Source organism: Rosa rugosa, chromosome 2, assembly GCF_958449725.1.
Source record: "Rosa rugosa chromosome 2, drRosRugo1.1, whole genome shotgun sequence".
Taxonomy (NCBI): domain Eukaryota; kingdom Viridiplantae; phylum Streptophyta; class Magnoliopsida; order Rosales; family Rosaceae; genus Rosa; species Rosa rugosa.
In genome coordinates, this window is record NC_084821.1 from 50,529,875 (window position 1) to 50,550,070 (window position 20,196).

At 36.6% G+C, this 20,196-nt stretch overlaps 2 protein-coding genes across 4 annotated transcripts; one reads left to right on the top strand and one right to left on the bottom strand.

Annotated features, from left to right (window-relative positions):
* The first annotated feature begins 8,101 nt into the window (after positions 1-8,101).
* On the top strand, positions 8,102-10,208 carry LOC133728021 (VQ motif-containing protein 4-like). 2 transcript variants are annotated; one of them, XR_009855511.1, is made up of 2 exons: positions 8,102-9,463; positions 9,674-10,208. XR_009855511.1 is itself a non-coding variant. In XM_062155442.1 (1 exon), the coding sequence occupies exon 1, from the start codon at positions 8,595-8,597 to the stop codon at positions 9,354-9,356; it is 762 nt and encodes a 253-aa protein (XP_062011426.1). In that variant the 5' UTR covers positions 8,102-8,594; the 3' UTR covers positions 9,357-9,551. The 2 variants fall into 2 exon arrangements, 1 of the variants encoding a protein (XP_062011426.1); XM_062155442.1 differs by lacking the exon at positions 9,674-10,208 and having other exon boundaries at positions 8,102-9,551.
* Positions 10,209-13,089: 2,881 nt separating this feature from the next.
* LOC133728024 (probable bifunctional methylthioribulose-1-phosphate dehydratase/enolase-phosphatase E1 1) lies at positions 13,090-19,684 on the bottom strand. Of its 2 annotated transcripts, XM_062155443.1 has the most exons (13): positions 19,339-19,684; positions 18,686-18,822; positions 18,132-18,191; positions 17,230-17,325; positions 16,477-16,596; positions 15,926-16,015; positions 15,364-15,531; positions 15,027-15,182; positions 14,301-14,450; positions 14,122-14,223; positions 13,869-13,978; positions 13,632-13,750; positions 13,090-13,273 (listed from the first exon to the last, which is right to left on the bottom strand). In XM_062155443.1, exons 1-13 carry the CDS (start codon positions 19,553-19,555, stop codon positions 13,182-13,184), a joined length of 1,617 nt encoding a protein of 538 aa, XP_062011427.1. In that variant the 5' UTR covers positions 19,556-19,684; the 3' UTR covers positions 13,090-13,181. The 2 variants fall into 2 exon arrangements, with proteins under 2 accessions (XP_062011427.1, XP_062011428.1); XM_062155444.1 differs by lacking the exon at positions 18,132-18,191 and having other exon boundaries at positions 19,339-19,682.
* Between the last annotated feature and the right edge of the window lie 512 nt (positions 19,685-20,196).

Sequence of the window (20,196 nt, forward strand, 5' to 3'; positions counted from 1 at the left end):
GATGATGAAGATGAAGGTCTCAGATTCGAGCAGCCCCATTTGGCCTTCCACTGACGGGATACCGGCCTCAAAAACTCCCTTAATCAATTTTCCAAGGTAACCCATTTCTAAAGCTTTGATCTTTCTCTTCTGGGTTTCTTTCATTTTGGCTAAAGTTTCAATCTTTGGTTCTAGGCTTTTATTTTTTGTGTAGGTTTGCTCAGCTATGGAATCTGGGTTCTGAATCAGATCACTAAGTATCAGAATTCTTATTTGTTTTGTGTTTCTGTTGGTGGAATATAGTTTCCAGGTGGTTTCTTAAGCACGAGTTTGTTTTTGATGATTTGTTTTTGATGGTGGAATATAGTGCAGCGCGTTGCTTCTTGGAGGTAGAGCAGAAATCTGGTTTTAATGGTAAAGGCGAATTGAATTATGGTTTTGATGGTTTGGGTGGCGAAGGTGAAGTGAAATCTGGTTTTATGGTTTGGGTGGTGGGGGGATGCCTCAGAGAGTGGGTTTGGGGAGATTGGGAGATGAGGGAGAGGAGAGAGTGTGTAGTCGGAGACTGATTTTGATGGTGAAGAGATTGAGAGCGGGAAGTGAGGTAGGAGAGGAGGGTTGTGTTGCGCTCATGGTGGCGGTTGAGCAGAGCTGCGAAGGGATTTGTGTAACCCCAAAGGGGGTTGTGGGATGTAGTAGAGGAGGAGGGAGGAGAGGATCAGAGGAAGAGAGACGAATGACATGAATATGAGAGGAGAGGGTAATTTCGACATTTCATCTAAATTGAGGCCCAAAAACTGAAAAGTGGGGCCCCATGTCGGGGCCAGCTCAGCAAGTGACGTCATGATCGGAGAGAATTTTGAGATTTGGACGCGGATGATGAAAAACAGAACTTCAGGGACGATCTTGATTAAAAAAAAAATTTAGGAACTGACTTGATGTTTACCCCTAAGTTGGAGGGGGTAAACTGAATTTAGTCCTAAATTTAATTTATCAAACCCATCAATAAATTTGTTCATGCAACAGATCGATGACAGATGTATAAAAAGGCTCTACTTTTTTTCTTGCGTATACTTTTACTCAACAATATTTTACACTTAAATTGACCAATAATATATAGCTTTTGTGGCCAATACTCTTTCACTCTTTTTAGCTCGTTTATTTTGTCTTAGCTCATGTTAGAAACATAACAAGTGAAAGTGAATAGAAGTAAATGTACTCTTTTACTCAGGGAAATTATTCGTAAGGACGTTTTCTAGAATTTTATACTCATTTAGTCTTGACGAATTTATGGTTCTCCCATCGATCAGTAAATTACCTAGTGATTTTTTATATATATTTTTTTATTGTGAATTGAAATATTCTATACTTAAAAATGCGAAAATATAATAAGAGTTTTCAACTCTAAATAAGTTGTTAGAGCACCCATTACCTAATGACGAAGTCATGGGTTCGAGTCACCATGGGGGTAAGAGTGAAATCCTTTGATCCTCTTTTGTAAAGAAGGAAAAAAAAAAAAAAAAAAAAAAAAAACTCTAAATCAACTTTTCTCTCAAAACCCTAAGAGGCGCGACAGTTCTTCCAACAAGAGTGTATGCTCAGTCCGATGGCACACCCTCGCTGTGGCGTTGTCGAACGAGTCAAAAAGTACTTCATGTCTGATGATGGATGGTCCAGTCGAATAGCAGGTTGTAGGGTGATGGCGTCCAGAGCGCTTGGAGGATTTCACGATGACGGGCAGTGGAGGGTTGATGGAGGGAAGGTGAGGCCGGGGTCATCTTGTGTTAGGGAGGAGCACATACGGCTTGGTGGGTGTTTCGAGGCGGTGTCACAGGATCTGAGACCACATGATGGTGAAGACAAGGCAGTGGCATCATTGAGATCCTCTGGGTTCTGATCATATCGGTTAGACCCGATCTGATCTGGGTGATTTGGTTCTTGACTGAGGAGGGCAAGCGCGGCTAAATGGCAGGAGGTAGGCGGTGGTGGTGCTGTTGCCGGTGGCGAGATGGTAAGGAAGGCGCTGGTGGATGGGCGTCGTGGTTTCTGCAGCATGTTAATTAGACTTGGGTCCGTTGGGTTTTGGATATGGGTTGTGGCCGTAGACCCATTTTACTTTTTCTTTTTCTTTTATTGTTTTTTACTTTTAGTAAGACGTGGCTCTATGCCAGCAATAAGTCCCTACCACTTTTTGGTAGGGCGGCGTGGGCATTGTTCTGGTATGCACACTCAGTGTGCCTTGTCTGGCCTATTGAGGCGGCGAGCTGTTTGTTTGATCAAATGGACACAAGCTCCTAGTGACATGATGAAACAGAGTGTTACCAGATTTTTTTCTGTGCGCCAACATAGTAGGAAAGCTGTGCTTTTTGTAATGATGTTTATTCGTGATAGAGTTATTTTTCTGGTATGTCATTGCTATGTCAAAGCAAATGGAGTAGCCAGTTAGTGCATGTTAGAATACATAGATTTAGTGGATACTCCTGGTATTATTTCAAGATGTTCTCTTGATACTTATCGTAATTTGGGGTTCAGGCTCTACGTCCCCCCTTATATTTTGTAGTTTCATTAATCAAGATTCGAGAACAGCCACACTAGCTCCCTTTCAACAAAAAAAAATGTAAAAATATAATATTTATTATAAAAAAGTAAAGGAGGCTCTCACTAGAGAACAATTGTTCCCCTAATAAATACATGTTATTTTTGAGTTGGATAAATTCATTTTTCAAAAAAGAAAAAAAAGAAAAAAAGAAAATATATATATATATATAAACAGATCTTATCCAGAGCAGAGCTCTGCTTTGAAATTAACGTGTGAAGTTCGAGTTTTGGGTCACTTTTCGGTCGCATATCCACATCTCGACCGTTCAGTTTTTAGGTACTAGTGTATAGATAATCTCTGCAAATTTTCAGCCAAATTGATGATCGTTAAGGTATCTAACTCGCTTAAACCAATGGACTGACTGAATCTGTCAACCTGAACCGTACTAGCTTTAAGGAAGATATCAATGCCTTAACGATCATCAATTTGGCTGAAAATTTGCAGAGATGATCTATACAGTAGTACCTAAAAACTGAACGGTCGAGATGTGGATGTGCGACCGAAAAGTGATCGAAAGCTTAAACTTCACACGTTAATTTCAAAGCGGAGCTCCGCTCTGGATAGGATCTGTATATATATATATATATATATTTATTTATTAAACTATCCATTATCCCACTCCATACCAAAACTACTCCCTCCCTGTCATGACAAATATTGAAGTATTTTCTCATTGTCTAAAATTAGTTAAGTGATATTATGAAATTGAATGGTCAGGCAAACTTATTAATCAAGTAATTTAACTGAAAATTCATCGTGTTTATTGATACTATAGCCCGGTATATGTTAAACCAAAAACAGAGAAGCAAATAAAATAAACAAACATGTGCCTAGCTAGGGCTTAGGATGAATTAAGAATAACATGGACCGGCTGTGACGGTGAGGCAACAAGAGACCGACCTGCAAGCAGCACAGGGTTGGCGAAGCTTACAAACTACAAAGTCAGCAATATCAAGCTCTGCACCAGAGAATTGTCACCTTTCACACAGCATACATAAGAAGCTCCAAAAGTATTGCCACCTAATTAATAATGTTCATATTATTTATACGCTTAGTCAAGCCGGCCACCCGAATTAAGTAACCATAAATATATTAATTGTTGTTACCTAGACATAGAGTGCTCTGTAGTCGGATTAGAGATCGATCTCAGCTAGGGTTTCCAATAATGTAAATATTATTGAACAATGTACCACATCATGGAAGAGTTAATGTTGTGAAAATGTAAGAGAGCACATTAAACTGATGGGGTTTCTTTTCCTAGTTAATTAGTAACTCTTTAGTGGGAGACAATTTACTTTAATTAAAGGTATATTTCTATAATTATAGCAGTGAGCTGTAGATAACTAAGAAACATCATTTCTATCAAACAATGCAAAATGGGTTAGTTTCATTCTTAGCTTCTTGAGGCTTTTGAAAAGTTGGGTATGCCATCAACTGACTTCTTGTAGCCCTAAACTTGTTGCATACGTTCTACATAGGTTTACCAACTACAGTACCATATTCTAGCACAATCCCCATGTTTTGCCCACATTTTCTTCACCCTAAGGTATCGTCTCTTCTTCCAATTAGGAGTCGGAGAATCTTGAACTTAAATAAGAAGATCTAAGGTTAAGATCCGACTTATTAGAATAGGAGAATTTAAAAGAATTGAAGAACTTAAACAAAAACTCCATGTGAACTTAAACAAAAACTTACATAGAAAATTCTTCTATGCACCGGCCGTGCAAATTAACCAATAATTCCAGCAAATCTGAGCCGTTGATATTTATAGACAACCTTTTTTTAATACCAAAAAAATAAACTTAATGTTATCTAGTCATATATTCTTATTGATGCAAGTACACGTTGGTGTACAAAATGCTCTCTCGAAATACACTGATCGAGTTCAATTCCACAAGATCACAAGCAGGTGACGCGTCGCGAAAACTTGACATTTGGGCAGCATTACTTCATTATTACAGCTCTACTTGCTAAGTCGAGCTAATTAAAGGGCAGAACAGTTAAGCGAGATATCAGTTCCCAAGTTTGTTGCAGACATTGACCAATATCGGTTTGACAGTAAATTCCAATTCATTTATGTCAGTAAAGAAGTCTAAATGCACTTGCAATGAGTCAATTATCTCGGTGAATTTCACAATAAACTACTTCAGATCAATTATTACCCATAAATAATCATATGCATGCATGCAGTTGAATCAAGGAGGGAACAAATTAAACTGAAATAAAGAAGAAGACCTGCTGACTATTACTACTTTTAACTTCCAGCTATATCTATTTACGTATACATTCAATACCGGTCCAAAATTCGAGAATGGTAAAAAAACACCTGCTTTTTTAAGAATGTTTTTCACACAGTAGTAGTTAAAACTTAAAAGAAATAAAAACACGATAGAAGATGACCTAATAAGCTTCTAGCTTTAGATTTGCTACTTGTTTTGTACATATATATGGATAGTAGTATTCTTATATATAGTCTTTCTCATCAAACAATTCTATATCCATTATATTTTGCTCATCGATCGATCTCAATGAACAGGGATCGTGTTCCTTTCCCTCATAATGATCGATGGTCCCTTTCCCTTCTATTTTTTCAACATGAGCTTCTGCTTTGTCTCTTTCTTGTTTGATTCCTCTATACATTGATGGAGCTTTTGACATTGGATTTTGTAAAGTATATGGAGGAAGAAAAGGAGGAGAAAATCAGTAAAAGAAAAGCCGGAGAATCATGGTCATTCATGTTTGTGTTATACAGTTAAAGGTCACTTAATCCATATTATGTGCTCAATTAGTAGCCGTGGCCATCACTTCATCATTTGAGCCATTTTGCTACCAGATACGGTTCTAGAAACAAAAATTATTTTAGAATCCTAATTAGTTTGTGGCATAAGAATATCTTTTTTTATTTTTTTATTTTTTATTATTTACATTCAAGAAGATCGATCATTTGATTTAGCCTATTCTTAACCTAATACTTTCCATTCATCACCACTTGGGCTAATTCCAAAAACTATCTTAAGAATATCTAATTGGAAATGCCTCACATGATGAATTTTTCAACATGAATCAAAATCTTTCTTGTTATTCATAAAATATATAAAAAATAAAATAAAATAATAAAATAAAATAAAAAAGAGAAAAGAAATTCTAAAATCCTAATCAATGTACTATTTTTTTCTTGTTATTATTTTTTTTTTTTTACCCATTAATCAATGTATTTGGACCTGTTGGAGATATATAATTTATTTATTTATTTTGAGTAAAATGAGGTCATCCATTTATTGAAAATAAAAGATTACAATGGTTCGGTGCAAAAATGCATCAATAATGCGAAAATAAACAAAACGAAAGGAAAAGATGCAAATATTGCATATGAAATACAAGGAAATATGAATAAAGCAAGAGCAACAACATCGAAATGCATAACTGATTTTACACTACGGATTGCAGCCATGTAGTGAATTGAGTAGTCGGTGGTTTGACTACCCATGCAACTTGTTGGAGATATATAATTAGCCCTTCGGACACATGGGATTTTCCCATGGCCTACTCTAACAAAATCAGAAAATATCATCCATACCTATGTCAGTTTATTAATCAATTATACTATGTGCCTAAACAAATCGTACAAGTTAAGCTAATAAGTTGAATGTTAAAATGGCGGATTATTTATTTAAGTTGCATATCGAAAAGTTAATTAGTCCACAATCCAAACAACAATGATTGTCATTGTGAAATAGTTTCTTTATTTGTTTCTATATTTTTTTGAGCTGAAGATACGAACTGAGTGTATATAATGGACTTTTGGTCCCTTGCTCCACTTTCCTTGCACTAAGCTTCCCTTCCCAATCCATGTAAGTAGAATTTGATTCTGTTTCCTTTGGAGTTACTTTAGTGTGTATATAGTAAAGTATACTAAATAAGAACCACAAGCTAATGTGGGTAGGGGGAACAACATACTAAGGATTCGATTGGAGAATTTAAAACTAGAATCTAACCCATTGCTCTCATCGTGGAACCGAACTCATTCACAGGCAAAGAATTATATAAAATAACACCTCTGCGTACCTCGGGGTTAATGGCATCAGTACATTTGCAAATGCAATCTATATACATATATATAATATTATTTGTATGTGATAAATATCATTTTTTATTCATAAACGTAACATAACAATCTACTATAAATAATTAACTGGTATGTCATAAAGAGTCTTATCTATGTAAACTCAAATTTATGCTCCGAGTCATAGCTCAAACTCAAGAGAAACTAACTGAGCCCTAAAAAATTCTTCTAAATGTACAACTCATAGCTTACTCTAACGAGGAATAGTATCATTGTCAATGAAACAATTGGTTGAGTACGTCGACCTCCTCTCCTTGTGTTTGCCGCTGGATGCAGCAAGCTGCAATGGATCTGATATCGGGTTCTTATTCTTATCATGTTTAAAATATCTTATATGATGTTTGTGTATGATGGAATCATTTCTTTTTGACAATTGTAGAAATCTTGCTTTTGACATCATAAATAAAATGCTGAAGTAACAAATTGACTTAAAGCCTCAATATTCTCCTTAAACAAGTAAGAAAAGAAATTCTATCCCTTTCTTTTTCTTTACTTTTTTTTTTTTTTCTGTAAGTTCCAAAATATAGTTGAATGACAATAATTGTGTTCTACAAAAACTATACCACCTACTCTTTTTTTTTTTTTTTTTTATCTCATTGGCTCATGGAGAAACATTATAAAATAAAATAAAATGTAGAAGATCTGAAATATCATAGACTCACAAAAAGTTATCGTGGGAGACTACAAACACATGTCATCAATTCTAATCTAATCAAAGGTTGAGGGAAGAGTGGTGGTTTTGGTTTTGTGTTCATTATAGTCAAGATGGTAAGTTGGTTTTTGTTTTTGAGCCTACAATGTCGACCGATTTGGGATTCAGAATTGGTTTGGAACCAGGTTTTGTGGTCCGGGTCCTAAATTAGAATCTAAGCCAGGTTCAAATCCAGATATAGGATTCATGCTGCTCCAAATACAAATATGGATTTCATTTGAATCAAATTTTAAATTTGAATTAGATATTTTTGATCTTTTAAGATTAGTTGTCGTCGTCTATAATAATTTTTCATCTAAGAAAATATTTTAGGTTGAATGATTCGTATATATAATTGGGCATGTTGGGTTTCTTGATGAATTAATATATAGTTTTTTTTCAGTTTGTCCATTGTCTGCAAAATTGCAAAATACACACTTTCAAACTTTCAAGATTCAACAACTTAATAATGAATGTTTGGCCTTAAAGAGCGTGGTAAGAAACGCGCCATACGGAAGCGTGACCGAATGTGGCAAGTGAAATTGAAATGTTAAAGAAAAGCATGGGTTTTTCTGATCAAATGCTTCCATCATCTCTCCGTCCCCCAATCCCATCGCAATCGCAATCGCATCGCACACACAAAATGACACAGGACACAACACAAGAGTCTCTCTGCAGTCTCTCAGGGCTCTGAAGTCAATGCCCTCTTTTCTTTATTTCATCTCACTCTCCTCCTTACCCTCACCTAGGGTTGCACACTTCCCCATGCAACCCTTAAATTCCTAAATCCACCAATCACCTCCTACCTTTCATAAATCCCAAAAAAACAAACAGTTGGTGCATCTCTGCTCTGCTCTCTCTATCTCTCTCTCTCTCTCACCCAATCACCTCCTTCTTCTTCTTCTTCTCCTTCCTCTCCCCTCTCAACCCCACCACCCAAAAACTCAAAAGAAAGTCCTCAATTGAGTCCCCAAAACTTTGCTTGCTTCCTTCTTTTTAGCCTAATGAGAAAAAAGCAAGGAAACTAGCCACAAGCAAACAAAACATGGAGCAAAGTAGCAAATAAGAAGCAACACCAACCCCTTTTTCCTCTGCTCCTCAAACCCTTGTTTTTCACTCCTCTCTCTTTTATCTCTGATCTGTTTGTTCCGGCAGGTCTGGTTTTCTCTGCTTCTGCTGGTGAAAAAGACCCACCCTTTTAAATGGAGTACACATCAAGGCCTCAGGAACAAACCCGAGATCATCATCATCCTCACCATCATCATCAGAAGCCGCCTGCTTCATATTCTCCACTAAACTCCCCCACCAGCAATGGCAGCAGCAACAACAACAACAACTCCGGAGTTCAAACTCCGACAACTCCAAAGCTGACTCCCAGATCTGACTCCAACCCTTACGCCACCACCTTCGTCCAGGCCGACTCCTCCAACTTCAAGCACGTAGTCCAAATGCTCACCGGCTCATCGGAGACCACAACGAAGCAAACTAACAAGCACACACAGGAGTCATCGTCGTCCCCACTGTCGTCCAAGAACTTCACCATCCCTCCGGTGAAGACCGCGCCGAAGAAGCAGCAGGGCTTCAAGCTCTACGAGAGGAGGAGCCAGAACCTCAAGAACAGCCTGATGATCAATACCCTGATGCCCAATTTTGCCCACCACCGGAGCCAAGCCTCTTCTGGGTTCTCGCCGCGTCACCCGGCCGAGATCTTGTCGCCGAGTCTGCTCGACTTTCCGTCGCTGACGCTGAGCCCGGTGACCCCATTGAACGACGACCATTTTGACAAGTCGGCGTCGTCGCCGTTGGGGAACTCTTCGTCGGAGGAGGATCGGGCTATAGCCGAGAAGGGTTTTTACTTGCACCCGTCTCCGAGAACGAGCACCAGTACTCCCAGAGAGCCAGAGCCCCGGCTTTTGCCATTGTTTCCGGTCACTTCGCCGAGAGTTTCAGGGTCGTCTTCTTGATCCAATCCAAGGAAAAAGAGAGAGAGAGAGAGAAGTGTAAACTATGAGTGTTTGGGATCAATCATAAGGAAAAGGGTAATGGGGTTATGGATGGTTTTCAATCACAGGTACTGATCTTTTGTTTAATTGTACAATTTGATATCTTCTTCCACAAAATGGTGAAAATTAAAGAGCAGGCCTTTGTTGTTCTTCTTATTCCCTTTTTTCTTTTTTCTTCTCTATATAGCTAGCTCCCAAAGGAAATTAGAAAATCAATTTTCCAGTTTCAGTTTCAGTTTCATGGATTCCCACTTAAATTCACATACTTTTTTGATCAGGTGCTCTATATATCCCTCACTCTTCTAGGTAGAATCTGCAGGGTTATGAAATTGGAATATGAAATTTTCATTTTACCAACTGGCATTAGTTTAACATCTTTATGCTAGAACAAAAATGCCATATTTTCCTCAACTTGGGTTTGTGTGGTGGGAGACGACTTTTCAGAAGATGAGGGTGGTGGAGAATCAGCAATGGGAAACTTTTGCTTCAAGTTTTTACTGCTCATAAACCAAATTGCTTCAGAACATATTTATATGCAATATTCTCCTGTATATATATTTACTTGATATTTGAGAGTGAAATTCAACTAGTTCTCAAGGGTCCCCTCAGTTTAGGACCACATTTCGCATTCAGCATTCAGTAGTGCTATATATAAGCAAGCAAGTATGAAACTTTTACCTAATCATGATGCACTACTTTGTGAGCTGTTGTTGCACTTGTTGAGCTAATATTGTACTGTCCTCCTAGAACTTGGTAACTATATATCTCCACCTTAAGAGGAGGATTTTTACCATAAAATCTGATGGCCTTCGATTTAGTAGGACATGTAGTGTGGAAATGCGATTTGTCTTTATTCAAAAAAGAGTAAGGCGTGAGTCGAAATTTTTTATTTTATTTTTCTTCTGTGAATGTGGCCGGTGGGTGGGTGGGTGGTTAAATACTATACGAGTTGTATGTTTTTTTTTTTTTTTGAAAGGATGTCTTGTTTCTTATAATAAAATTGAAATGGTAACTTTTTATATTGGAGTGTAGACAAAGGTCTAACGGTAGTCTTCACATTATTTACATAAAAAAAAAACTTGGAAAATAAAAAATTTGGCGTTTCTATATTTTTAAATCTGAACCCCACCCATTCTTAAATGCCAGTGAGATTCGAATATGTAACCTCCATAATATTATATCAATAATCAACAAGTCACAGCTTACCGACAATATTCTTGGACTACTTTTTCAGAAAGAGATTATGTTTTCCTCACTTTTAGAATTCTAGTACAATAGTTTTAGATGTGATGAATGTAACTAATACATCACATATCATATCATTTTGTATCAATTTTGGTACAAAACATTCCACGTATCACAATTTTTTTGGTCTCTGTCATTTCCTCATTTTTCTTCATACCATCAATCCATCATAAGGGATACAAAACAAATTTTCCAAATCTTGGATTTTCTTAAACAAATTGAAAAACAACAATTCATCATATAATTTTGTCTTTTTTTTTTTTTTTTGAATAAAGGTTGTCAATTTTGTTCAAATTGAATGAGATTACACGTAGTGTCCCGTCGAAGAAGGACAGGACAAGAAGAAGTCAATAACTCCGTAATTTGATCTTTGACTCCCTGTCATGCACATTCACGAAAAATAACAGACACCTATTTGGAAACCAGCAAATAAAAAGATGAAATCATGACTTAATGCTTCTTGTGACGTCCTATTTAAGGTTATCTCCAACAAGAGTAGCTAAATTCGAATTTTTTGTTTTTTGAAGAGAAATTCGATTTTTAACTATATATAACTATTTTTGAAGCAAAATTCAACTCCAACAAAATAGCTATAGCTAAGTTAAATTTAACTTTAGTTAAAACAACTAGCTATATTTAGCAAGTGAATCATGAATAGCCAAAGCAATGTTATATATCTATTTCCTCTTTTTGTCTACATGTCAGTTTATGATTGAATAAAACATATCACATCACTTACGAATAGCTATTATTATTGGAGTAAAATTGTTAAATTAATAGCTGTATTTCACAACTTTAGTTAAATTTAACTAAAAAGTAACTTCTACTATTGGATATGCCTAAGTGTCACTGAATAACCCGCTAATTCACTTGGTTTCTTCTTTATATGGTTATTTTACTTCATAGAGGATGATCACGTTGTTTAATTAGTGAGGAAAGTAATGATTGTCTTATCAGACAACAAGTGGATCTTACAATTAATTTTATAGTTGCATCAACTGTGTTAGGACTCGCAACCAAACTCAAATCTCCAGGAGCAACTTCAACAGGTTCTCTATAATTTTTGTATTATAGGGAAGCAAAACTCAAAGAAATAAGCAATTTTTCTCCTCCAACTCCAACAGATTCCCTATGATACAACAATTTCTAAAATCTCCATAATTCTTCCTTAAATTTTTAGAGATTGCTATAAATTTAGGGAATTTTTAGAGATTGCTATAAATTTAGGGAATTTTATTATAGCAACTCCAATGGTTAGTGCTCATTATTATATTTTAAGGTATATGAGTGAACTGAATAAGAAAACTTTACATTTTAGAGAGTGTTGTTGGAGATGCTTTTAGGATATGGTTTGAGCAAAATATTTATATAGAAACTTTTGAATAGAGATGTCCTAGAGTTGTATGATATATTGTTTCACCCCCTGATGGTACTTCACATATGGAAGACCTAAAATCTCTTGTCAATTTACATGAAAATAGAAGGATGTAACTGAGGGAAAATCTTCTGGGCTCAAACACTCAAACATTCTTCCTCCAGTTTTGTAAGGTTTCCCCATCGAGTTTTATTGTGATGTAGACTCTTTTGACTTGGAGAGAATAGCATCTTTCTCAATGTGTGGTGTACACAGGGAAAGGGGAAAGAAGAAACAGAAAGTGGGACTTTGTTATGACAGAGAGAACGAAAGGAGAAAAAAAAATGTACAGTTGAATTAACAAAAGCAGATAAAATGTGAAGACTTTTTCTTTTCCTTTTTTAACTCTCATTTCAATCTGTCATTGTTTGCATCTGGATTCTGGACTGTGTCCAACAGTAGGTGAGTTGAACTGGACAAACCACCAAGATATTTTTGCATTTTTATGCAACTTGATTATCTTTTAGTGCCAATTGTAACTTGTCAAAGATTTCTTACTTCCGCTCAACTGTTCAACCAGTCTGGGAAATTTGTGAATCTGAACGTTCATCAAGAACATCCTGCTTAAATTTGAGGAGATTTATGGAAATTTGTGGACAAGAAAAAAAAAAAGACGGTGTTGGTCAGTAATTACTAATTAGAGGTGTCAATTGATTAATAGAAACTAATCTCGCTTAATTCTCATTTTAACTATAAAAAAAGGTAAAGAAAAGAAAAGCCATAATCATATAAAATCCTTGCAATAATGAAAGTGAGATTCGATCCTAAAATTCAATGTCATTAGTACGTTCACTGAAATGATCATATGCCTAATTCAATACCTGTGATTTTGTCTGCCACCTAGTTGAATAGACTGGTCAACTAAGTAATGTTTGATGCCAATTAGAATCTGATAACACTTGGCAACATGGACCATTTATCCTTTCTTAGACCAGCTAGAAAAGAAACCAGTGTGCAAGGAATATAAGTACAAATTTAAATGATAGTGGGAAGGTAAAACCAAGGAACAAACTGATAACACATAACCAAATCATATGCTCCAAAACCGGAAAAGCTGTATATCTTATTCAAGTACTTATTCGGGGTATATATGGAAGTTTCACATGGTTACATAAGCATAAGCACATTCAGATCTCTGAGAAAGAATTGATTGTCTTAAATCCATGAGAGTCTGGAAGAGCCCCATTTCCTGGTCTGATAGAAACAATCACTTCCAATCCTGAAACATGAAAACGGTTGATAAACATCAATGTCAAAAAAAAATCTACTTAGTACGTGATCATTTTTCTTCCTAAAAGTGTTGCAAGGCCTGGTGTGACATCTTTAAAGCGCTTTATAAGACGTATAAATGCAGGGACATTTTGGTGGTCAGGTACCATCATTTTGCACATATACTCATTTCCCAGAACTCTTGCCAAGTAGTGAGCACTTAATAGTTCCCTAAAAACTACTAAAAACAGAGGCTGATGGTAGGAAGTCCTAATCATGGTTAAGGTAAGTGGAGAGGATTCTAGTGTGGATTGCCAATGACTCAAGAGTCAGATGAGCAGTTGGGTAAACCATGGGCATCTCATTACCTGCCGCTTTTGCAGCTACAGCTTCTTGAAAAACGTCCGTCACAAACAAAACCTCTGATGGCCTATCAACTCCAACAGATTCTGCGATTTCAGCATAACTTCTGGTTTCTTTTTTGTTCCTGATAGAGAGAGATGAAGACATTTTAGCTAGCTTCAAATGAACTGGGAGATCTTGAAACAGATAAAACTTTATGCAGATAAAAATTAAAGAAATAGACAATTGAGTTTCAAATGTACCCCACTGTGGTGTCAAAAAATCCAGACAAATATTTTCTCAGGTCCCCATAGTTTGAGTAGCCAAATAAAAGCCTTTGAGCCAACCTGCTACCGCTGGAGTATATGTACACCTGGCACACAAAATATGTCAATAGTGAAGATATAGCACTGTACCAAATAAATTGGAAATAATCGCTTTACCAGCTAAACCTAGACATACCATCCTAGGGGATTGAAATTTATATGGAAAACAAATTAAAAATAGGATTATTACCTTTATGCCCTGATCATGCCATTTCATCAGAGCTTCTGGTACATCCTCAAACACTACACCCTTTAATTCGTTCTTTTCAAATCCAGTTCGCCATATATGACCCTGCACAGCTGAAAGTCAGCTCTACCCCCAACATAACATTAGCAAGCAATTCCTTCTAAATATTCAGAACTGCTTACTTGCAATTGTTTCAATGCAGTGATCTTTCGATCAGCCTTTATCATTGATTCAACATTAGCAACCAAAGCTCCAACAACCTCCTCTTTCCCAGCTTCGTCAGAGGGGATGGGAACAGCACCAACAACGCCTTTTTCCAGGTCATCTTGAACCTAGAAGAAGGATGTAGAACTTTTAACTACCAGTTTCAAGCAACTTCTATAATATGGATTCCAAAAAGTCCATAAAGTAGTATGTTCTTGATGATTATATAGCATGTATGATAAAACGGTCCATGTCACTGCCACCATTATGATCTTGAAACTTGAATTCTATTCTCAACTTCCTTAAGAATGAGTGTACAGAATAATTGAAATTCCTTGTTCTTTACAAAGTACCCAATGTACCCCCAACAAGTCCGCTTTAGAAACTAAATGGCCGTAGCTACTAGGCCAAAACAAAAAAGAGTGGCCAACCGATAAATTGGTAAAACAAGATTTAAGGAAAAATGGTGCAGTACTTGTGTGTGAACTGAAGTTCCACATATACTTTCGTGTCTATGAGTTTCTTTGACATGGCACAGCATGATGTTTATATTCATGCATCCAGTGGTGAACTACTAACCACATTAAACAGCTAAAATGCAAATAATGTCAATACAGAGGTGCATATTATTTCAAGACCAATAAAAGGACTGGACATTGCATGTGAGCTTTCAACATATGAGCAGTACTAAACAAAATTCTCACCTGGGACCGCAACAATTTTATGTCATCCTTTGTTTCTGCATCGTCGTATGTTGCAGACAAATGCCTCCCCACATTATCGCGAGCATATGGAAAGAGAACATCAGTCACAAATGATATGGGAGTAGTAGTTCCCTCAATGTCAAGAACAATGCATCGCTGCAGTAAAACAAAATACATAAAGAAGAGGAAAAATAAACGTAATATTTGTAACAGAAGCAATATAGTCCTGATAATTTCAAATTTCTCAACCACGAAAAGATATACATGCACAGAAACTTAAGGCAAAGAAAGTTAGACAAGAGTTCAGCACCCTGAAAAACAAAGAATGTAAACTCACCCTTGCTGGCTCATATTTGTTATCTGAATCCACAGTCCCTGCCTTCGTAGATATATCTCTGTGCTTACGACTTCCTAAATGTATAGGACCATGGAGTGGAGTAGACCAATCCAAACCCAACTGGTTCAGTTTGATAGCAGCATCAAAGAGATAGTGATAACATTCGGCCTGGAAAAGAAGAGAGGTCATCAGAATTGAATTTAAAGCATGTAAAATGAAATTTGAAACCCTTGAGACCATATAAAGGCTCCAGAACTCCAGATCAATACTTATCAATATATCCAGGTAGAAAGCTTAGCATTCAATTGGTCACAACTTTTCTTTTTCTTTTTTTCCTATTTCCCTTGTTTTCTTTTTTTATCTTTTAGAAAATTATCCATGCCTAAATGAAAACATTGTGCATTGTGATCTTTGTTTTATCACCTAGGATTAGGTTGCTACTTAATAGAAATACCACTTGTAGGGGCAATCAACCTGAGCTTGCCACTTTAAGTAACCAGTATGCAGGAATAAGTATAATCATCAAAAACAAAAATTAACAATCACCCCTCATGAAGCGCACCTGAGTCTTAGCACTGATCCAAGAGTCTCCCCATACATAGATGCCATGGTTACGAACAAGCACAGCTGTTGCTTTGGGGTATGCTTCAATCTATATAAGATGAAGAAAAAAAAAGGAATATTAAACCTGGAGATCTTAACCTAGTTCTAGACAAGGCATTCATATGGTCTGGAAGAGCTGTCCTGGGTTTTCCATAGAGGGGAAATGTCCACTACTCCTAATTATTGGGAAATTGCCCCTTAATTTATACCCAAGCAGTTACATGGACAACAGGGGCAAGAAATTTTTTTTACATCAGAGACTCGTAAAGTGAAGTGACAGATGGAAATTATTACATATCTGTAAAACATACAAATTCTCACAAACGAGAAAGAACTGTGTGATCATATTGTTAATGAGATCTAATCCATCAAAATATTATATTGTTTTCTTTAACAGCATTTTAAGCAATCCAAGATCAACATTATGAGTTCTAGAATTTTATGAAAATAAAAAAAGCAAAAAAAGTTCATAGAATCACTACAAGTTAAGTTTATATAGTATTGACATACAGCTTTGGCAAGGGACTCGGTGAGCTCATACTCATAGGCGGTATTCTCTATTATCGGGACCACAAGTTCATCATAATAACCATGCCCTTTGATTCCTTTTATCATCTCCATATGAGTAATCTGCATATTTTTACACCACAAGAAAGAGAAAGTTATCAAAGAGACAACCACAAACAGTAGGCAGGAGACACAGAGAAAGAGCAACAATCCCACTGGCCCCCATCAGAAAATAATAATTGATTTATCACTTGGCAATCTAACATTATAATACATTTTGACATTTGTACTGCTATTATTTGCAGAAGCGGAACCATACTGTTTCCAAAGCATCTGATCTTAGAGATATCTGAATCCGGAATCAAAACAGTGATATTATCAAAATAGTAATATGCTGAGGGGAAATGTCTAAATTGATTTACAGGTAAGATTCTGACTAAATGTGGCATCAGAACCAATATGCGGAAATTTGTGTGTGTGTGTGTGCGCGCCTCTTTTTATGTTTTAGAAAGCTTTTGTGGGACAAACAGTTGAAAGAGGGAGTGTCTACTAGACAAATTAAATCTCATTAACTTTCCAAAGGATCTTGAAAGAGGGAATGTCAATACATTGGACTATTGGAGGTATATCCACCTATTTACACAAAGGTAAGGCAAACATAACAAGCGAAAAGAAATATACCAGCAGACAGGTCACTGAGTGCATGTGTGAGCATGTTAAAAGTCCTGAATACTAGATGCCAGTAATAGAACTTACTCGAAATTCTTTGGATAATGGGTTGATCATGGTTACAAGACAAGATTCTATGCCATGACTATGAATAACAGCTCCCGCATTGCACATCTCATATGCCTGGAAAACAAGGAAGTAAATGTTAATTGCAGCTTTTTGAAGAGAGGGCCAGCCTTTCCGAAAAGAGTTAGACCATTGGTAAGTACTCCATGCACCCCAACATCCACATACAGGACATGTTATAATGGAATGGCAAAACACATAAACTATTCTTCTTCTTTTTTTTTTTTTTGTAACTAGGTACATACCAAAGACCATGGGCTACAATCTTTAAGAGACAGAAAACTCCAGCAAGTAGCTAGGTGGGTAGTGTGAGGGGTTGGAACCCCAGGCCACATGCTAGCAAACCATGGGCTTGACCCAATCTTACTAACCCTCATTGGTAGGAAAGCACATAAACATGGGATCAGGGGATCACATTACACAGTTAAAACCATGTTTTAATCAAACCTCTGTATGAAGCTATTGAGATGCCTAAAGAAGTATGGAAAATAGTTGTAATTCAACATTACTTTGCACATTTAACCAACATAACAAACAAAAGAAACGGCATCAGGATCCAACATGGTACATAGGAAACACACTAACCCACTAACAGCATTGTTATATGCAGTGATAGTGAAATTTGATAATGTACGCATAGAGAATATTGCTTAGAGTAATATAAAGCTATCATGTCCTTGGTTGTCAATGTAAGTTGTGAAACCATGACTTGCTCGTTTTTTTACTTCTGTTTTTGGATAAAAAGCTTTCAAATTTCAACCAATGACTAACTATCATACTTCTAACAATTGAAACGTCTCGAATGGGTTTTCAGGATCATAAAATCCAAAATCATCTAAGTTTCTAGTTGGGCTGCATTGTACCTTGCAATTGAGATTCCATGACCTTTTTCGCCGCGAAATCAATCGCCTCTTGCCTACATTCTGATATGGATCCAATAGTCATAAGCAATCAAAATCTTCAAGAGTGAATATTTTGGTCGCTAATGGAATATAGGAATCGATAATGTCGAGTTTTTTTTTTTCCCTTACAATATATTTGGGGAGTTAGGAGTTACAAGCTCCACCTAGCTTAGTCTACCACAACCATTTGCTTAGCTAAGCCATAATTTTTTATCTTATTACATAATTTGTTCATGGCAACCAAGGACAGAGCGTCTAAACATGTGAAGAGCATACTATATCCACTAAAAAGAAATGACTTAAAAGTATCACTCCCATACTTGTAGCAAGGTTATTACCCATACTTGTCAGAGCAAATGTAGTCAAATCATCTCAGGTGCAGCGTCAATAGTAAATTTACACAACTTGACCAGATACATCATTTCAGAACTATAGAACATTCCGACTGGTTTATCAAATCAAAAATAGTAGGAGCTAATTTTGCACGATTTATATGAAGTATAAAGCACTGATACCTTCATAAAGAGTGGACCACAGTCGGAACACTTGGGAGGCTTGTTCGGATAGGGCTTCGGAGACGGAGAACTCAAGACAGACCCAGTGGGAGATAACACATACATGTCCTCTGGTAACATTCTCTCCTTCTGAACGCCTACCCACATCATAAACACAAAAAATGAGTGGAGAACTCTTAAGTGCCCCCGAAACAATAGAGGACACACATTGAAAACAATACCCACAGTTCATAGAAACTCACCATAAAAGAAAAGGCATTCACATTCAAGCTTGAAAGATGTAAAATAACAACATCAAACTAATAAAGATGCACATAACCAATCATGGTAGCAATAAACTCTCAATAATCAAACAGCCCACATATGCCTAACACCTAAAAACAATCCAAAACAAAGCAAGACTCAAGATTGAGCTCAAATAACCAAACCCAGATACTTAATAAACACAAAAAAAGATCTAAAACCCAATACTTCAATAACTCAATTATAATAACACAAAGCTAAACAACACCATAAATCCCCAAAGCCTTAACCTTTAGCAAAACTACACACACCCAGAAACCAAACAACCAAAACAAGACACAAGACACAAACTTGAACTCACATACAAACAAATTGAGAACAAACCATGAATACCGAGAAACAGAAATTACCAGAGGGAGACATGATGACGAGTTGCTGAGGCTTAGGAACAGACTCATCGTGGACTTTGATTGTGATGCTTCCACCGGTCCCCGACACCCATCCCAGGTTGTAGAACTGGCGGCACAGGTCGGATATCAGAACCTTGGTGTCGTTGACTGGTTGGCTTTCCAAGTAAGCCTGCGACGTCGTTCCGAGTTTCACTCCGTTCAGTGCCACTGCTGCCATCTGAGATTGCGCTTCAGTACTAGGCTACCTTCAACCTTTTTGGAGTGTACGATGATTACCCAAATGTGGATTTTGATATTTTCTGTTTCTAAAATTTGCTTTACGGACCCGAATATTTCCATGATATTACTTTATTATCCCTACTGAAAGTTCTATTTATTTTTTTAGTTTTTCTGTGTCAAGGTCATGAACCATGAACGCCATTACTTCTGGGAGAAGCATGTAACAACATGCCTCTGCAACATATTCGGCGGGCCCAACAAAACCGATTGTCCTTATCTTTCAGTTTACCAAGGGAATGTTCGTAAATGTGAGGATTTCTTAATTTGCTGCTCAAGTTTAAAATTGAGTTAATCGAAAAGATGTAATTTTTTTTAAAAAAAAATTACATAACAACTAATCCGTGAGTCAAACTCAGAACCTCTCACATACAAAGAAGAGACTAATGACACTAAATTAAATGATATTGAGCAAAGAGAGGTAGGTAGTTTCTAGAACAATGTGAGAATTTCTGGATTTGCTGCTCAAATTTAAAGTTGAGTTAATCGAAGAGAGTAATTTTTTTTTTTTCCAGATTACATAACAACTAGTCCATAAGTCGAACTCAAGAACCTCTCACATATAAAAGAGGGAAAGACTAA

Bases quoted from the DNA above. Each gene is read 5' to 3' on its own strand.
- LOC133728021 (XM_062155442.1), top strand. From the start codon at position 8,595: ATGGAGTACACATCAAGGCCTCAGGAACAAACCCGAGATCATCATCAT.
- LOC133728024 (XM_062155443.1), bottom strand. From the start codon at position 19,555: ATGGCAGCAGTGGCACTGAACGGAGTGAAACTCGGAACGACGTCGCAG. The intron at 17,326-18,131 runs GTACAATGCAGC...CTTGTTTTCCAG, and splicing joins CATGGAATCTCAATTGCAAG to GCATATGAGATGTGCAATGC. The intron at 15,183-15,363 runs GTGAGTTTACAT...GTTTTACTGCAG, and splicing joins ACAAATATGAGCCAGCAAGG to CGATGCATTGTTCTTGACAT.